Below are 18,997 nucleotides of genomic sequence, written 5' to 3'. Positions count from 1 at the left end.
GTTGGGGTCAAAAGGACCCCAAAGGATTTGAATTAGTTAAAAGTCAATTTTCATACAGAAACACTAAACCATGATTTAGATTTATTAAGAACAACTTGATTGACAAAGTCATGAAAAATTGGAAGAATTAAATAAACCACATTTTGGCTATGATTAAAAGATATGCTTTTGGGGTCAAAATGATCCATGTCAGAAGTGTGGTTCAATGCAAATATGGAGTGGTGTGTAAAGTTTATTTTAAATTCTCACTCATTAAACACGAATCAATCAACACATGCTTCTCTTTGTACGACTTAATATAATATGAAGCTTTTATGAAATAAATGAAAAATAAACGTTTGGTTCCTCAACTGCGTTGCCCACTCCAGTCAGCAGATGGCGATGTGCGTCTTTTAGGTTCAGGCGACGCTGCCAGTGTGACGTATGATCTAATGGACGGGACATTCCTTCAACAACAACAGCTAGTCAGACACCTCGGTAGCGTTCTAGCAAACATCGCTAACACATTCACGCTCTTTACACTGTTTTGTTATATATTAGTCCTTGTGTATTAATCACACTTCTGTTGTATGTACTTGTTGGGCCATTTAATTATATATTTACGTTGTTTGTCAGCTAGCTGGTTTGCTAAGTTAGCTTAGAACTAGGCTAGTCGCTAATGCTAACATCCCCGACCATGAGTTCACTAAGCTACTCTCCTCCTGATAAAGAAGAGGTCTGCTGGACGGAGAAAGAAACCCTCGTCAAAGAGGAGGACGAAGAGGAGGCTGTTACAATACAAAAACAAGTAGAGGGTGAGGCTGTTACCGTGAAAGAAGAAGAGAAAGACGTTTCAGTGAAAGAAGAGGAAGACGCGTTCAGAGTGAAAGAGGAAGAGGATGATACAGTAAAAGAAGAGAAAGAGAAGGATTCCGTTTTTGGAGTGAAAGAGGAGGGGGAGATGACTGTCACATTGGAGGAAGAAGAGGAGGTTGGAGATCTGTTTAACACCAGTAAGTACCGTCTCTGCAGTCTTTGAGCCAATATGCAGTAAAGGGGTTCTACACTTTAATGTTGTTCTGTAGGAATGGCTGAAGCTACACTGTAACGTGTAGACCATCAAGAGTGGACCATCAATAAAACGTTAACAATTGATCAAATGTATCCTATGACAATGCCTGAAATACTGAAGTCCTCAATATATCTTATTAGATTAGCCCAATATGTAGTCTTAAAGGGGCAATCAGCAGTTGTTACATCCATTTTGGGACTTATACATTAATGATATGTACCCATTGTTCTTTTGAAGAAATCCCATATAAATGACTTATGAGCTTTGTTCAACTGTCGTACCCCATCAGAACTCAAAATATAAGCTTTTCTTTTACTACAATGTTTGTCAGTAAATATAAACAAACAATATCCTCAAAACATGGTTAATACTAGAATGTCGATATCATGGATGGTTGCATTTCTCCAGCCCCATCCCTCAGCTTTTTACCAAAACAGGCAGGTAGTACGCTTTGTTATTGTTATTTTCAGAGGTAGACTGGCTCTATATTCCATCTAAATGTGAATCGATTCTCAATTGCGATACGTTTCTAGCTGTACTTTCATATCACATCAACATAAGTTCACACAATACTTAAATATCACATCAAAATAATTTCAAATAATACTTTCATATCATATCAAAATAGGTACCCAGTCGCGATGGTAAACCAAATTGGATTCTTGTCATTTCTCCTTCCTTCAGGCTTCTTTTTCTTATTTGGACTTTATATGGTGGTTGGCAACCAACTTTAAGGTGCATTACCACCATCAACTGGACTGGAGTATGGACCTCAGTTCATCTTTCAATCACCCACGTGGGTATATACCAAGACAGTCATGAAGAGGGCACAACAAAACCTTTTCCCTCTCAGGAGACTGAAAAGATTTGGCATGGGTCCCCAGATCCTCAAAAGGTGATACAGCTGCACCATTGACAGCATCCTGACCGGTTGCCTCATCGCCTGGAATGGCAACTGCTCGGCATCTGACCATAAGGCGCTACAGAGGGTAGTGCGAACGGCCCAGTACATCACTGTGGCCAAGGTTCCTGCCATCCAGGACCTATATAATAGGCGGTGTCAGAGGAAAGCCCACAAAATTGTCAGAGACTCCAGTCACCCAAGTCATAGACTGTTTTCTCTGCTACTGCACGGCAAGCGGTACCGGAGCGCCAAGTCTAGGACCAAAAGCTTCCTCAAAAGCTTCCTAAAATCACCATTGAGGGAACAAGCAGGGTTGGACACGGCCATGTTATTATCCCACACACAGTCTCTGTGGTTCATATGAACCCCATTCCTGGGAATTAGATTTGATTACAAATCGCCCCTGTCTGTTACCACAGAAGGGTTCAGTCTGTCCCATTCCCAGCTAGGTTACGAGGCGCTTTGTCGCCAATACTTATGACTGGTTGATAGGGGAAACGAAAATGCTTATTATAGAAAAAATAATTAGGGGAAAACTATTTAGTAAACTGAAATAAAATAACAAACCTGTTTGAAAACTATTCCAAAACTATATTTGACTCCAAAACTAAAATTGCCTAAAATAATAACCAGCATGAATTATGTTCAGTTTGAATAATTTATATCTTATCAAAAAAATAATTGTGTTTTAAATATTTTTTCATGTGGTTTTAAAGCTTCTGAACCTGATGGCTGGTAAATGCTGCCATGGGATGGCAATGTTTAAAATAGACTTAGCTTGTGTATCACTATCACTTGCCATCACCAGAAATACTTTAAGACATGAGGATATTGGAAACTCCTTTCTATTTGTATTAACAGCTTAAAGAAAATAACATTGGCATGAATTACCCTCTGTGAACAAGAAGCACAACATTACAAATATTTTCAGAGATATGAGATAATGAACTTGTTCTCTATAATATCGCATAGCTTTGCAATCGTAACATTACGTACTTTAAAGGAAAATAGGCATTTCTCGACTCGTACCCTGACTTTAAAAAGGGATTTTGGTGAGAATTAGCTTGACACAGCATGACAATGTGAACGTGATTGGTCGACAGTCCTTTGATACAGCAGTAGCAATACATGGATATAACATCTACAGAAAAGACAGGAATGCTTACGGGGGAGGTGTTGCTGTATACAGTGCATTCGGAAAGTATTCAGACCCCTTGATTTTTCCCACATTTTGTTTAAAGCCTTATTCTAAAATTGATTAAAATATTTTTCCCCCCTTTCATTTAGCTAATTTATTTGGCACACCTGCATTTGGGGAGTTTCTCCCATCCTTCTCTGCAGATCCTCTCTAGCTCTGTCAGGTTGGATGGGGAACATCACTGCACAGCTATTTTCACGTCTCTCCAAAGATGCTAGATTGGGCTCAAGTCCGGGCTCTGGCTGGGCCACTGAAAGACATTCAGAGACTTGTCCTGAAGCCACTCCTGTGTTTTCTTGGTTGTGTGCTTAACTTGTTATGGCTGCAATCCCACTACCGGGATCGATATGACAACTACCAGTGAAAATAGAGGGCACCAAATTCAAACCACAGAAATCTCATAATTACAATTCCTAAAACATACATGTGTTTTATATCATTTTAAAGCTATTCTCATTGTTAATCCCACCAAAGTGTCCAATTTCAAATAGGCTTTTCAGCGAAAGCACTGCAAACGATTATGTTAGGTCTCCACCAAACCACAATAAGCACAGCCATTTTCCAGCTAAATATAGCATTCAAAATATAGCATTCACAAAAAGCATAAATAAAGATATTATCTTCATCAGATGACACTCATAAGACTTCATGTTACACAATACATGCATGTTTTGTTTGATTAAGTTCATATTTATATCAGAAAATCTGAGTTTACATTGGCGCGTTAGATTCACTAGTTCCAAAAACATCAAGTGATTTTGTATAGCCACATCGTTTCAACAGAAATACTCATCATAAATGTAGATGATAATACAAGTTATACACATGGAATTATAGATATACCTCTCCTTAATGCAACCGCTGTGTCAGATTTAAAAAAAAGTTTACGGAAAAAGCAACCCATGCAATAATCTGAGACGGCGCTCAGAACAGTAGCCAAATTAGCCTTCATGTTGGAGTAAACAGAAACCAGAAAATACATGATAAATGTTTCCTTACCTTTGATGAACTTCGTCAGAATGCAGTCCTAGAAATCCCAGGTCCACAATAAATGCTTGATTTGTTCGAAAATGTCCGTTATTTATGTCCAATTAGCTACTTTGGTTAGGGCGTTTGGTAAACAATTCCAAAGTCACAAAGCGCGTCCACTATAAAGTGACGAAATGTCCAAAAGTTCCGTAACAGTCAGTAGAAACATGTCAAACGATGTACTGAATCAATCTTTAGAATGTTGTTTACATATATCTTGAATAACGTTCCAACCGGAGAATTAGAATTACTTCAGATGAGCGGTGGAACGCAAGTCCTTCCCCTGTGAACGCGCCTTGTGAAAGCATGGTCCACTTATGGCTGTGGTGACTATTTCCTGTGTCAATCGACCCCCCTTCACATTAGAATCATCCGACAAAGTTATATTGACTGCTGACATCTAGTGGAAGGCGTAGGAAGTGAAAACTCATCCATATCTCGCTCCAGAAAAGAAAACAGGAAGTGGAATTTCTCAGGTTTTTGCCTGCTATATGAGTTATGTTATACTCACAGACATAATTCAAACAGTTTTAGAAACTTCAGAGTGTTTCCTATCCAATACTAATAATATGCCAATTTTAGCAACTATGACTGAGCAGCAGGTGGTTTGATATGGGCACCTTTCATCCAAGCTACTCAATACTGCCCCTGCAGCCATAAGAAGTTGTCCTGTTGGACAGTGAACCTTTGCCCCAGTCTGAGATCCTTAGCGCTCTGGAGCAGGTATTTCATCAAGGATCTCTCTGCAATTTGCTGCGTTAATATTTCCCTCGATCCTGAATAGTCTCCCAGTCCCTGCTGCTGAAAAACATCCCCACAGCATGATGCTGCCACCACCATGCTTCACCGTAGGGATGGTGCCAGGTTTCCTCCAGACGTGACTCTTGGCATTCAGGCCAATGAGTTCAATCTTGGTTTCATCAAGCCAGAGAATCTTGTTTCTCATTGTTTTAGAGTCCTTGAGGTGCCTTTTGTAAAAATCCATCAGGCTTTCATGTGCCTTTTACTGAGGAGTGGCTTCCATCTGGCCACTCTACCGTAAAGGTCTGATTGGTGGAGTGTTGCAGAGATGGTTGTCCTTCTGGAAAGTTCTCTCATCTCAACAGAGGAACTTTGGAGCTCTGTCAGAGTGACCAAGGCCCTTCTCACCCAGTCGCTCAGTTTGGCCGGGTGACCAGCTCTAGGAAGAGTATTCCATTTAAGAATGATGGAGGCCACTGTGTTCTTAGGGACCTTCAATGCTGCAGATATTTTTTGGTACCCTTCCCCAGATCTGTGCCTCGACACAATCCTGTCTCGGAGCTCTAAGGACAATTCCTTCAACCTCAGTGCTTGGTTTTTGCTCTGACATGCACTAGAGAGAATAAAGTAGATGGCACATGTCAAATGTTTGATTTATGACCCTATGTCTGGATGACGTGTGCATGCCCATATTTGGGCATCCGGTCAGAACATCCTGGCGGGAAATTATCACTTGATTATGGACATCCTGTCAGGACATCCTGTTCCTGTTCTCACGCCTTAGAGTGAGTGTTAATTTATGTATATAATGCATCTATTCCTTTGAAGATGTCATGATGATTGATGTCTAGGGACCTCGTTGAACTGGGGGGGATGTGTTTGAACATTTCAAAGAGTATGGCCCCACTGTATTTTATTGCCCTTAGGGTTGTTGTCTATGAAGCAGGAATGTCTGGGAGGGGGAGTGTGTGTGTGTGTGTGTGTGTGTGTGTGTGTGTGTGTGTGTGTGTGTGTGTGTGTGTGTGTGTGTGTGTGTGTGTGTGTGTGTGTGTGTGTGTGTGTGTGTGTGTGTGTGTGCCTCTCTCTCTACAGGGGTGTTAGAAACAAGCTCCCTTCTCATTGTGTACATTTCAAGCTTTCAACAACAATAAAACAACCATCTAAATAATGTTTCTCGGCCTAACACACTGTTGAGTTTCCTATTTAGTTCTCTTTATTGGTACATGCCCCGAGCTTCCAGGTGGCCCCAGCCTATGGATGTTCGGTGCATGTACACCGGGGGGATTTTGAAAGAGGTAGATTAGAACCCCATAGTAATAGGGTTAAGAAAAGATCACAACGTTAATTTCAGGTTTAGGGGTTAATAACTTTAGGGAAACCGCATTTCACACTATGTACAGACATAGAGAGCCAACACATCAAGGTGTAACAGGGATAAATGGATATTCAATGTACAACAGTAGTCTTCTGTAACAAGCAATACGTGTTAAATATGTGTCACAGTCAATCAAAAAGACCACAGTAACATGACCGATATAGTAGAGATGCTACAAAAATCTGTTAGTTCGAATGTATTTTCCAAAGCCTGTCTGGATGTGAACGACTTTATGCCTGGAAAACTTACGGAGCTGGGGCTTGGGTGGAATTGGAAACGGACGTGTGTCAAAACCAGGCCCTTTATCTGTAAGAAAGGAATAGTAAAAATGTTTAATTATAACATGTTTTAAAAGGTCTGTACTGGGAAAATGGGCATGTGCGTTTCAAAACAATGTCTTATTTTATACGAATACAGGCTTTCCTACAACAGATAGTTATAAACATTTGAAGGTTATTAAAAGTGTAGTACTGTGTCTGGTAATGATGTATAACTGTTGTACAACAATGTTTAAACATAAAAACATTATTGCATGTTTCAATATTGGGCAGTAAAATTGGTTAATTATAGCGTGTTTTAAAAGGTCTGTACTAAATATTTTGAATTAAATAAATGGTTTTAAAGAAGTATCTCACCTTTAACAAAGGGGCTCTATCATCATGCATTTCTCGGAGATGTCATGCATGTCTGAAAAGACGTGCGGGTGTGCCGGGCCAGGAGGTGTGTGTGTTTCCAAAACAAAGGTGTGGGGGTGTGTGTCTCTGCATGGGTCGTTTGAAACCAAAAAGGTGCGTGAGGCTGTTTTAGAATTGGGTGTGCGTCTCTTAAAATGGGTGCTTTTAATTCATTAACACACATGCCTTTCAAATCCAAATGTATCTCACCCCAGAGGATGTGGGGGCTAAAAAGTCAAACAGCTCAGACAGCTGCCTCCGAGTGGCCCAGCCCCGAAGCTAGCCTTGAGCCAGGCCCATCTCCCGGCCTGCTCAGTGGACCCTATGATGCCTCCCAGACTCTTCACTCTGGACCTTTGCACCGGATTGGCTATAGTGGCTAACGCCCTTTTTCCGAAGCGAGCAAACAAAATTACTCCAGCTACAATACCTCTTTTGCCAATTGGCCTGGACCCTTTGTCGACACGGAGCCCCGCCGATCCATCGCCGACGTAATTCCGTCCAATGTGCCCTCAACCAGACTTTGCCGGATGTCGGTGACGCCCTTGTCCCGAAGCTAGCACCAGTTAGCCTCGAGCCAGGCGCATAGTAATGACTACTTAACGGCTTCCCTGTTTCATATATTCCTGTTCACTGGACCTTATGATCACTTGGCTACATAGCTGATGCCTGCTAGACTGTTCATTAATCACGTTACTAAATTTTTTTTTTCATAAAAAAAAATATAATCTGTCGGCCCCAGCCTCGAATTCAGGCCCTGTGTGTAGTTAACTGACCCTCTCTGCCAATGCATCGGCATTTTACCAGTTGTTGTTGTCTTAGCTGATGAACTGTTGTTGTCTTACCCGTTGTTGTCTTCGCTTGCTCTCCCAGTCAACACCTGTGATTGCTTTATGCCTCGTTTTATGTCCCTCTCTGTCAATATGCCTTGTATACTGTTGTTTAGGGTAGTTATCATTGTTTTATTTTACTGCGGAGCCCCTAGTCCAACTGAACTCAGAGTTCAGTGTGCCAAATAGGAGGGCCTGTTGTCCGGACCTCTGGCAGTCTCTATGGGGGTGCCACAGGGTTCAATTTTCGGGCCGACTCTTTTCTCTGTATATATCAATGATGTCGCTCTTGCTGCGGGGGATTCCTTGATCCACCTCTACGCAGACGACACCATTCTGTATACATCTGGCCCTTCTTTGGACACTGTTAACAAACCTCCAAATGTGCTTCAATGCCATACAACACTCCTTCTGTGGCCTCCCAACTGCTCTTAAATGCAAGTAAAACTAAATGCATGCTCTTCAACTGATCAATGTCCGTACCCACCCGCCCGTCGAGCATCACTACTCTGGACGGTTCTAACTTAGATTATGTGGACAACTATAAATACCTAGGTGTCTGGCTAGACTGTAAACTCTCCTTCCAGACTCATATTAAGCATCTCCAATCCAAAATGTAATCTAGAATCGGCTTACTATTTCGCAACAAAGCCTCCTTCACTCACGCTGCCAAACATACCTACCTATCCTACCGATCCTTGACTTTGGCGATGTCATTTACAAAATAGCCTACAACACTCTACAAAGCAAACTGGGTGCAGTCTATCACAGAGCCGTCCGTTTTGTCACCAAAGCCCCATATACCACCCACCACTGTGACCTGTATGCTCCCGTCGGCTGGCCCTTGCTACATATTCGTCGCCAAACCCACTGGCTCCAGGTCATCTATAAGTTTTTGCTAGGTAAAGCTCCGCCTTAACTCAGCTCACTGGTCACCATAGCAACACCCACCCGTAGCACGCGCTCCAGCAGGTATATCTCACTGGTCATCCCCAAAGCCAACACGTCCTTTGGCCACCTTTCCTTCCAGTTCTCTGCTGCCAATGACTGGAACGAATTGCGAAACTCACTGAAGTTGGACACACAACTTCCTCACTAACTTTAGGCATCAGCTATCTGTGCAGCTTACCGATCGCTGCAGCTGTACACAGCCCATCTGTAAATAGCTCATCCAACTACCTACCTCATCCACATGTTTTATTTACTTAGGCCACAGTAGCTTAGTAATTATAATTAACCTATTTGCCTTACCTCCTTACTCCATTTGCACACACTGTATATAGATATTTCTGTTGTTATTGACTGTACATGTGTTTATTCCATGTGTAACTCTGTGTTGTTGTTTGTGTCACACTGCTTTTCTTTATCTTTGCCAGGTTGCAGTTGTAAATGAGAACTTGTTCTCAACTGGCCTATCTGGTGAAATAAAAAAAATAAAAAAATAAAACATCTTAACTTTATTGACAACACCCAAATGGAAACTGTCATTAACGCAGTTCTTAAAAAATTACACGTCATTCTTAAAACTGTAGCAGTTTTCTTAGTTACGTGTTCAACTATCATCAGCTGATCCAGGAAATCATTTTCTGAATGCCAGTCAAATGATAAACATCACATCATAGGTGAAGTTGGGGTCCTACAGTAGGTATATGTTGTTGTTAGGTGAAGTTATGGGCCCAATAGTAGGTCTATGTTGTTGTTAGGTGAAGTTATGGGTCCTACAGTAGGTCTATGTTGTTGTTAAGTGCAGGTAGAGATACTGGTGTGAAAAAGAGCAGAAAAGTAAATAAATAAATAATTAAATAAAAATAGTATGGGGATGAGTTAGGTATATTGGGTGGGCTATTTACCGATGGACTATGTACAGCTGCAGCGATCGGTTAGCTGTTCAGATAGCAGATGTTTAAAGTTGGTGAGGGAGATAAGTCTCCAACTTCAGCAATTTTTGCAATTTGTTCCAGTCACAGGCAGTAGAGAACTGGAAGGAAAGGCGGATGATCAGTATGATACACCTGCTGGAGCGCGTGCTGCGGATGGGTGTTGCCATCGTGACCAGTGAACTGAGATAAGGCGGAGCTTTACCTAGCATGGACTTGTAGATGACCTGGAGCCAGTGGGTCTGGCGACGAATATGTAGCGAGGGCCAGCCGACTAGAGCATACAGGTCGCAGTGGTGGGTGGTATAAGGTGCTTTAGTAACAAAACGGACGGCACTGTGATAAACTGCATCCAGTTTGCTGAGTAGAGTATTGGAAGCTATTTTGTAGATGACATCGCCGAAGTCGAGGATCAGTAGGATAGTCAGTTTTACTAGGGTAAGTTTGGGAGCGTGAGTGAAGGAGGCTTTGTTGCGGAATAGAAAGCCGACTCTAGATTTGATTTTAGATTGGAGATGTTTGATATGAGTCTGGAAGGAGAGTTTACAGTCTAGCCAGACACCTAGGTACTTATAGATGTCCACATATTCTAGGTTGGAACCATCCATGGTGGTGATGCTAGTCGGGCGTGCGGGTGCAGGCAGCGAATGGTTGAAAAGCATGCATTTGGTTTTACTAGTGTTTAAGAGCAGTTGGAGGCCACAGAAGGAGTGTTGTATGGCATTGAAGCTCGTTTGGAGGTTAGATAGCACAGTGTCCAAGGAAGGGCCAGAAGTATACAGAATGGTGTCGTCTGTGTAGAGGTGGATCAGGGAATCGCCCGCAGCAAGAGCAACATCATTGATATATATATAGAGAAAAGAGTCGGCCCAAGAATTGAACCCTGTGGCACCCCCATAGAGACTGCCAGAGGACCGGCCAACATGCCCTCCGATTTGACACACTGAACTCTTTCTGCAAAGTAGTTGGTGAACCAGGCAAGGCAGTCATTAGAAAAACCGAGGCTACTGAGTCTGCCGATAAGAATATGGTGATTGACAGAGTCGAAAGCCTTGGCCAGGTCGATGAAGATGGCTGCACAGTACTGTCTTTTATCGATGGTGGTTATGATATCGTTTAGTACTTTGAGCGTGGCTGAGGTGCACCCGTGACCGGCTCGGAAACCAGATTGCACAGCGGAAAAGGTACGGTAGGATTCGAGATGGTCAGTGATCTGTTTGTTGACTTGGCTTTCGAAGACCTTTGATAGGCAGGGCAGGATGGATATTGGTCTGTAACAGTTTGGGTCCGGGGTGTCTCCCCTTTTGAAGAGGGGGATGACTGTGGCAGCTTTCCAATCCTTCGGGATCTCAGACGATATGAAAGAGAGGTTGAACAGGCTGGTAATAGGGGTTGCGACAATGGCGGCGGATAGTTTCAGAAATAGAGGGTCCAGATTGTCAAGCCCAGCTGATTTGTACAGGTCCAGTTTTTCCTGCTCTTTCAGAACATCTGCTATCTGGATTTGAAGTTGTTGTTGAAGTTTTCGATTATCATGGATTTATCAGTGGTGACCGTGTTACCTAGCCTCAGTGCAGTGGGCAGCTGGGAGGAGGTGCTCTTGTTCTCCATGGACTTTACAGTGTCCCAGAACTTTTTGGAGTTAGAGCTACAGGATACAAATTTCTGCTTGAAAAAGCTGGCCTTTGCTTTCCTGACTGACTGTGTGTATTGGTTCCTGATTTCCCTGAACAGTTGCATATCGCGGGGACTATTCGATGCTATTGCAGTCCGCCACAGGAATGTTTTGTGCTGGTCGAGGGCAGTCAGGTCTGGAGTGAACCAAGGGCTATATCTGTTCTTAGTTTTTTCTTGCATTTTTTGAACAGAGCATGCTTATGCTAAGATGGTGAGGAAGTTATTTTTAAAGAATGACCAGGCATTCTCAACTGACGGGATGAGGTCAATATCCTTCCAGGATACCCGAGCCAGGTCGATTAGAAAGGCCTGCTCGCAGAAGTGTTTTAGGGAGCGTTTGACAGTGATGAGGGGTCGTCGTTTGACTGCGGACCGTAGCGGATACAGGCAATAGGGCAGTGATCGCTGAGATCCTGGTTGAAGACAGTGGAGGTGTATTTGGAGGGCCAGTTGGTCAGGATAACGTCTATGAGTGTGCCCTTGTTTACAGATTTAGGGTTGTACCTGGTGGGTACCTTGATGATTTGTGTGAGATTGAGGGCATCTAGCTTAGATTGTAGGACTGCCGGGGTGTTAAGCATATCCCAGTTTAGGTCACCTAACGGAACAAACTCTGAAGCTAGATGGGGGGCGATCAATTCACAAATGGTGTCCAGGGCACAGCTAGGAGCTGAGGGGGGTCGGTAGCAAGCGGCAACAGTGAGAGACTTATTTCTGGAGAGAGTCATTTTTAAAATTAGTAGTTCGAACTGTTTGGGTATGGACCTGGAAAGTATGACATTACTTTGCAGGCTATCTCTGCATATGACTGCAACTCCTCCCCCTTTGGCAGTTCTATATTGTCAGAAAATGTTATAGTTGGGTATGGAAATCTCTGAATTTTTGGTGGCCTTCCTGAGCCAGGATTCAGACACGGCAAGGACATCAGGGTTGGCAGAGTGTGCTCAAACAAACTTAGGGATGAGGCTTCTGATGTTGACATGCATGAAACCAAGGCTTTTTCGATCACAGAAGTCAACAAATGAGGGTGCCTGGGGAAATGCAGGGTCTGGGTTTACCTCTGGCACACTGCTTCAAGTTTCAACAACATGAATAACTTATTTCTAGCCTACAATCATCGATGTCACTACTAATGTGAAAACAAGACCAAATTTGACTTCTTTCTCATTCATTTTTTTGTCAAATACTTTTTACATTCATTACAGACTGGCTACGCTATTGGCCATACCTTTTACAATGGATTTCCGCTGTTGTGGGCCTTTAATCATCTGACTTTGTTGTTCACACAGGAGATAGAACTGACTACCATGGGTCCTCTGAGGAGCCTCAACAACCTCATGATGCTGACAAGGCAGAGAAGAGTCTCTCCACATCAGAACACCTCAAGAAACACGAGCAGAGATCCACAGGGAATAAATCTCACTGCTGCTCTGACTGTGGGAAGAGATTCACCTCCTCAGCAGGCATTAAAATTCATCAGAGAATCCACACAGGAGAGAAACCTTTTACCTGTACTCAATGTGGGAAGAGTTTTACAACATCTGGCCATCTGACTCTACACCAGAGAACACACACAGGAGAGAAACCTTATAGCTGTGGTCAATGTGGGAAGAGTTTTTCCTCATCTAGCAGTCTCACTCAACACCAGAGAATACACACAGGAGAGAAACCTTATAGCTGTGGGCAATGTGGGAAGAGTTTTGGTCAATCTGGCGATCTGACAGTGCACCAGAGAATACATACAGGACAGAAACCTTATAGCTGTGATCAATGTGCCAAGAGTTTTGTTGGATCTGGTCTGCTGACATTACACCAGAGAACACACACAGGAGAGAAACCTTATAGCTGTAATCAATGTGAGAAGAGTTTTAATACATCTGGCCATCTTGTTGTACACCAAAGAACACACACGGGAGAGAAACCTTACAGCTGTGATCAATGTGGGAAGAGTTTTACTCAGCTAAGCAACCTGATATCACACCAGAGAACACACACGGGAGATAAATCTTATAGCTGTGATCAATGTGGGAAGAGTTTTACTCAGCCAAGCAACCTGACACGACACCAGAGAACACACACGGGAGAGAAACCGTATAACTGTGATCAATGTGGGAAGTTTTTTTTTACATCTAGCCATCTGAAGATACACCAGAGAACACACACAGGAGAGAAACCGTATAGCTGTGATCAATGTGGGAAGAGTTTTGTTACTTCTGGCCAGCTGACTTTACACCAGAGAACACACACAGGAGAGAAACCTTATAGCTGTGATCAATGTGGGAAGAGTTTTACTACATCTAGCAATCTGACTATACACCAGAGAACACACACAGGAGTTAAAGGTTATAGCTGTGACCAGAGATAATCTGATTAAAGATCTCTGATCAAATATTAGAAAATACATACATGAAGGAGTTGTTTCATGATTTCAATGAATTAATGTCACAATTTAGAAAGTTTTTTACATTGTAGAAGAAGTATTTTAATGATTTCACAATGTAGAACCCTAAACGTTTGCCCCCTGTTCTATTGATTTCAGCATGATATGGATATTAGCCCCAGGGGCAAATTCTAGGCTCTGAATTGAAAGAGTACTATTTATATGATTTAACAAAAATTGACTAACAAAAAAAGAACTGTGTTACACTCACCACGTTGGTGACCCACTGGAATCAAAATGCAACACTTCAAAATGTAGCTAGATGTTTTTTACAAATTGTCCTCTAACCAGTGATGTACACATTTTTCCCAGATTCCGTGTGGTTTTTGAGCTGTTAGTTTTAACAGGACGTGCAACCTCATCTCTCTCCTCTCTCACAATTGATTTCAACATGATATCGATGAGTTATGACAAATAAGTGTTGTGTTCCTTTGTTTAGCGACCCCTACATTTAAATGAATCACTCCAAAATGTAGCTGACTGTCTTCTGCAGGTTGTCCTCTAACCAGTGAGGTAAAAGATATCTCCCATTTCCATGTTTTTTTTGTTGTGTTAGTTTCAACACGTACAACCTGTTTTTTTTGTTGTGTTAGTTTCAACACGTACAACCTGATTTAATAAATACAAGAAATATGATTATTGTGGCAGATGTTTGTGTAAATAGCACATGTTATGTTTAGGTTTTCAATTTATCCCAAACTGTTTCTGCATATTGGTTATTGATTTGGACACGTTAAAACTGTGTTTTGACAGTGGCCTATCCCATCTAGCAAAATGTCATTGAAAAGACGTTGAAAATATGACTATGCAACCAAATATTTCATATTTACATTTCGTGTAACATTTAGTAGTGATATTTATTCATGCAACCAACTGACAGTTTTTTGGGTACAATTATATTGACATTGTTAACCTGCTTTTAGAATATCAGGGTTATTTCTCAGATGTGCCAACCCAAATGTACTAGAGCATGACATTGGGCACTGGGCCCCGATCCAACAACATGCCTATCGAGTGAACCCTGAAAAGAGAGAGAAGCTCCGCAGTGAGGTGGAAAGTTACTACGGATAATGCAGGAATTTCCTCTTGAAATCAGACATGTCTGTGGTAAGGACAACTTGGTTTCTGATTGTCTCAAGGGTGGGCAGTCAAAAAGTTTTGCGTTTAGCCAGGGAGTTGCCATGGATTACAATTAATTTTGACTGCACGTTTTTCCGCATTTGGAGATTTATTTTTGTTTGGGCTCGCTCCGAGGGGACGAGAGTTCTAGAAGCTAGTGAGTTTTAGGAAGACGAGAGTTCTGGAAACTGAGTTTAAAAAAAAAAAAAGATTGTAGAAAAATATATATATTTAGAAATGTGTTTTTTCCTGTTTTTAATTGTTGACAGTCAGTGGACACCATGTTTATATTGGTGAAGGTAAAGCATTTGTAGTTGATTTATAATGTGAAATGCAAGTTGTTTTCTGTTGGTGGTGAGCAAACATGTCCAACTTAGCTCATGAGCCCGAAAAGTTCGTTAAGCACGAAGGACGCACTGATTGGCGTCACCTGGGTTAGTCAGTATGTGTTACACTTGTGCTGGCTTGTCCATCTCGTTAGTGTGAAGGTGTTTCACCTGAGCTGGTCCAGGTTCTATTTAAGAGTGTCTGGCCCAGTGCTTCAGTTGTCTTGATAGATGTGGAGAGTCAACAACTTTAGTTGCTCTACCGTTTTGGTTTACGTCCTGTCTTTTTGTTAGTATAGTTTTTCTTTTGTTTGCCTCTTCCTGGGCAGATTTAGTGGGTCTCATTGTGGGTGTCTTTTAGGTCCCAATTGTTGTTACTAGTCAATTTTCAGTGGACACCCTCATAGTGTCTTTCAGAACCCCTCCAAAAAAACAAGCTTATATTTTGGGTTGGATATTGCATACGATTAATATTTTAATCAATGGAATTTCCTTGGGGTGCTCGTTATTCTTCTGTTGTGTACTAAATGTTTTTATTTTCATTGTGTTGCATTCATGCCTGAAATGTGCTATATAAATAAAGCTTGATTTGATTCCAACAACAATGTTATTTTTATTTCACCTTCATTTAACCAGGTAGGCCAGTTGAGAACAAGTTCTAATTTACAACTGTGACCTGGCCAAGATAAAGCAAAGCAGTGTGACAAAAACAACACCGAGTTACTACATGAGATAAACAAAAGTACAGTCAGTAACAACAGAAAATCTATATACAGTGTTTGCAAATGGAGTTTAGGCAATAAATAGGCCTTAGTGGCGAAATAATTACAATTTAGCAATTAAACACTGGAGTGATGAATGTGCAAGTAGAGATACTGGGGTGCAAAGGAGCAAAAATAAATAACAATACGGGGATGAGGTAGTTGGGTGTGGCTATTTACAGATGGGCTGTGTAGAGGTGCAATGATCTGTAAGCTGCTCTGACAGCTGATGCTTAAAGTTAGTGAGGGATATATATATATATGAACCCAATGACCGACCAATCAAAAGACTCTTGGTCCTTCTTAGCATGAAAATCAGTATCAATCCCATGTCAAAGGATTCAACTACTGAAAACAGAAACAAACAAATGGATCAACCAGATCAATCCCACTTTTCCAGCCTGCTGAAGGCGTGGTTGAGCAGTAAACACCACCCCCGGCTCTACCAGGGGCTTGAGGTGGTCTCCCACAGCTCTGATTATGTCATGTTCTTTGGCCTTGCCGTTCCATTTCTTGACTGCCCCTTCAACACAGAAATAAAGACATTCAGTCATATTATATAAAACATTCAAAGTAATGGATATGGAGCATCTATGGCATCAGTTACACTTGGCACCTAAATGTGACTTCTGAATATGCATAAGCAATGTAAAGAGATGGGGTGAATGAGTGTGGAAAATTGTAATTTTACACAAATTACCTTCATAATATCAATGAACAAATGTGTGTGCCTGAGAGGAAATTAACGTTCATACAGCCAAAAGGGGTGAGAAATTACACCAATATCAGTGGGCAATTCGCACTAATGTAAATAAACATAGATGGAATATATTACCTTTTGCTGACGCAATGAACTACGAAGGGGACATACGTATTTACCATCTAAACCATGTGTGACCTCTCACCTCTCTGGCTGTAGAAGTGTTCTTCCTAACCAGTCCCTCAACAGCTCTCTGACTGAGCTCCACCCTCACTGGGTCTTCAGAGGAGAGGAACACTGAGGAGGGATGGAAGGATGAATGGATCAGTCAGTCAATAAAGTGTAGAGCTGCTGTCTATGCTGGCTGACAAAATCACTATCTTAGTAGTTCATTAAAGGAAATAAGGCTTTATGACTGCTGAATACCAACTATCAATCACTTAGATCATGTATTTTCATGTAGAGATAAATCCTTGGGACGTCCCTAACCCATTGAGGTTGACATTTAAAAGGGTTAAAGAAGGGTTTAGGGTAGGGATGTCCCAAGGAACCCGGATAGCATTGACCATGTGCATTCTTCTCTCTTTTACATATCAGGTGATGGGTTCTGACTTCTGAACTTGAAAATATTAAATATCCTTTTTCATGTCACTGTTTGAGAGAGGGTAATGTAGAATGTTCACATTCTGTCATAATGTGTTATTGTTGGATGTCAGGGATCCTATGGAAGGAGAACAAGTCAACAGGATTGCCGTGAGGTGGGGAGGAGAAGGGCCACAGTCTGGTACAAGTCAACGGGACAGCCGTGAGGTATTGAGGACAAGGGCCACAGTCTGGAACAAGTCAACAGGACAGCCGTGAGGTGGGAAGGAGAAGGGCCACAGTCTGGTACAAGTCGACAGGACAGCCGTGAGTTGGGGAGGAGAAGGGCCACAGTCTGGAACACGTCAACAGGACAGCCGTGAGGTGGGAGGAGAAGGGCCACAGTTTGGTACAAGTCATCAGGACAGCCGTGAGGTGGGGAGGAGGGAGGAATTTAGGCTGGGTCTGATTTATCTCTACAGAAACTACAACTCCCTACTATATCACACAGTTCAGGCTGGTCTGATTTATCTCCAGACTAGCTCTAGGAACACCTTCTGGGCAGACAGGTCAAAGACGCTTGCTTGGCCCAATTCAGGGAACCATTGATCTACTTCAGAGGAACTGTGTCTATAGTGATTTCCTGTTGTTTTGACACCTGACTGGAAGACTAGAATAACTAGCTGTTGCTACAGAACGAGACGACCAATTCACAGTTAGTCTGTGTCTCGTTCTCCACACACGGACACATACAAAGATCACGTGTTTTCTATGTGCACAAGATATACTATATAACGCTTCTGAACTCCTTGTGTCATCGAGCTCTCGGCCTTCCACCTCAGAGTGTACGGCTGACCTGCTACATTATTGCAATTCTTATCAAATAAAGGTTGACTGTATGAAGAAATAACAAAGTCTCTCCTGATTGGTTAGAATTTCCACCGCAATGTGCAGTAGGCTTTTTCAATACCAACAATGATAAGACCAGACTCATAGTACAGAATGAATGACTGACTGCCCAGATCAACATCAGTTCACCGTCTCACCTCATACTTTATTGGAGCAGCAGCAGCTGACTTGATCGTTTATGCTAATCATCATGTTTTGAATCTGAGAGTAAATAGAGCCGACTACAACTCTAAAAATGAAGGGTTCAACTGGAGTTGTTCTCAGATGCCCTAAGAACCGTGGGGTTCTTGGTCAATTAAAAACAGCCCCAAAAGGTTCTTCAAATAACTTGTTAGAAGGTGGGTTAATCGAGGAACCTCCGTTGTTGCTGGACTTCTTCTGGGAACTTCGCAATTACAACTGAAAACGATGGTGACAAGTTTGGATGTGACAGCAAGTTAAAAAGGTTAAATTGGGTTGATGTTTGTCTCTGAATATGTCTCGAAATAATTTATATATAATAATATAACACACTAATAACGAAGAGAATGACGGTTTTCTGTGAATATCTTCCATAACTTTACTATAGTTAATTACCGTAAATATCAGAAAGCCGGGTTTGACCGTCGGCGTTGTATGAGCTACAGTACAGTACCGTTATCTAGCTAGATAACGTTATGTCCTAACTAGGCACAACTAGGTTTGGATTATTTCCCTGAACTATATTATTTCCCATATATTGTATATCGTTTCCATAAAGCCAACATGGCTTTACACTCATTAATGTAAGTTTCCAATCTAGAGCAGTTCTCACTTTTGTGATAA

General features: G+C 41.9%; 1 protein-coding gene across 1 annotated transcript; it reads left to right on the top strand.

Moving 5' to 3' along the window:
* The first annotated feature begins 430 nt into the window (after positions 1 to 430).
* Positions 431 to 15,840, top strand: LOC139364468 (zinc finger protein ZFP2-like). The gene is made up of 2 exons (XM_071101251.1): positions 431 to 992; positions 12,646 to 15,840. The coding sequence occupies exons 1-2, from the start codon at positions 659 to 661 to the stop codon at positions 13,719 to 13,721; spliced, it is 1,410 nt and encodes a 469-aa protein (XP_070957352.1). The 5' UTR covers positions 431 to 658; the 3' UTR covers positions 13,722 to 15,840.
* Positions 15,841 to 18,997: the final 3,157 nt, after the last annotated feature.

The sequence above is a fragment of the Oncorhynchus clarkii genome, chromosome 13, assembly GCF_045791955.1.
Source record: "Oncorhynchus clarkii lewisi isolate Uvic-CL-2024 chromosome 13, UVic_Ocla_1.0, whole genome shotgun sequence".
NCBI classification, from domain to species: Eukaryota; Metazoa; Chordata; class Actinopteri; order Salmoniformes; family Salmonidae; genus Oncorhynchus; species Oncorhynchus clarkii.
Note: the sequence above shows the minus strand (reverse complement) of the source record. Positions and strands in the feature narration are given on the sequence as shown.

Bases quoted from the DNA above. Each gene is read 5' to 3' on its own strand.
- LOC139364468 (XM_071101251.1), top strand. From the start codon at position 659: ATGCTAACATCCCCGACCATGAGTTCACTAAGCTACTCTCCTCCTGAT. The intron at 993-12,645 runs GTAAGTACCGTC...TTGTTCACACAG, and splicing joins TGGAGATCTGTTTAACACCA to GAGATAGAACTGACTACCAT.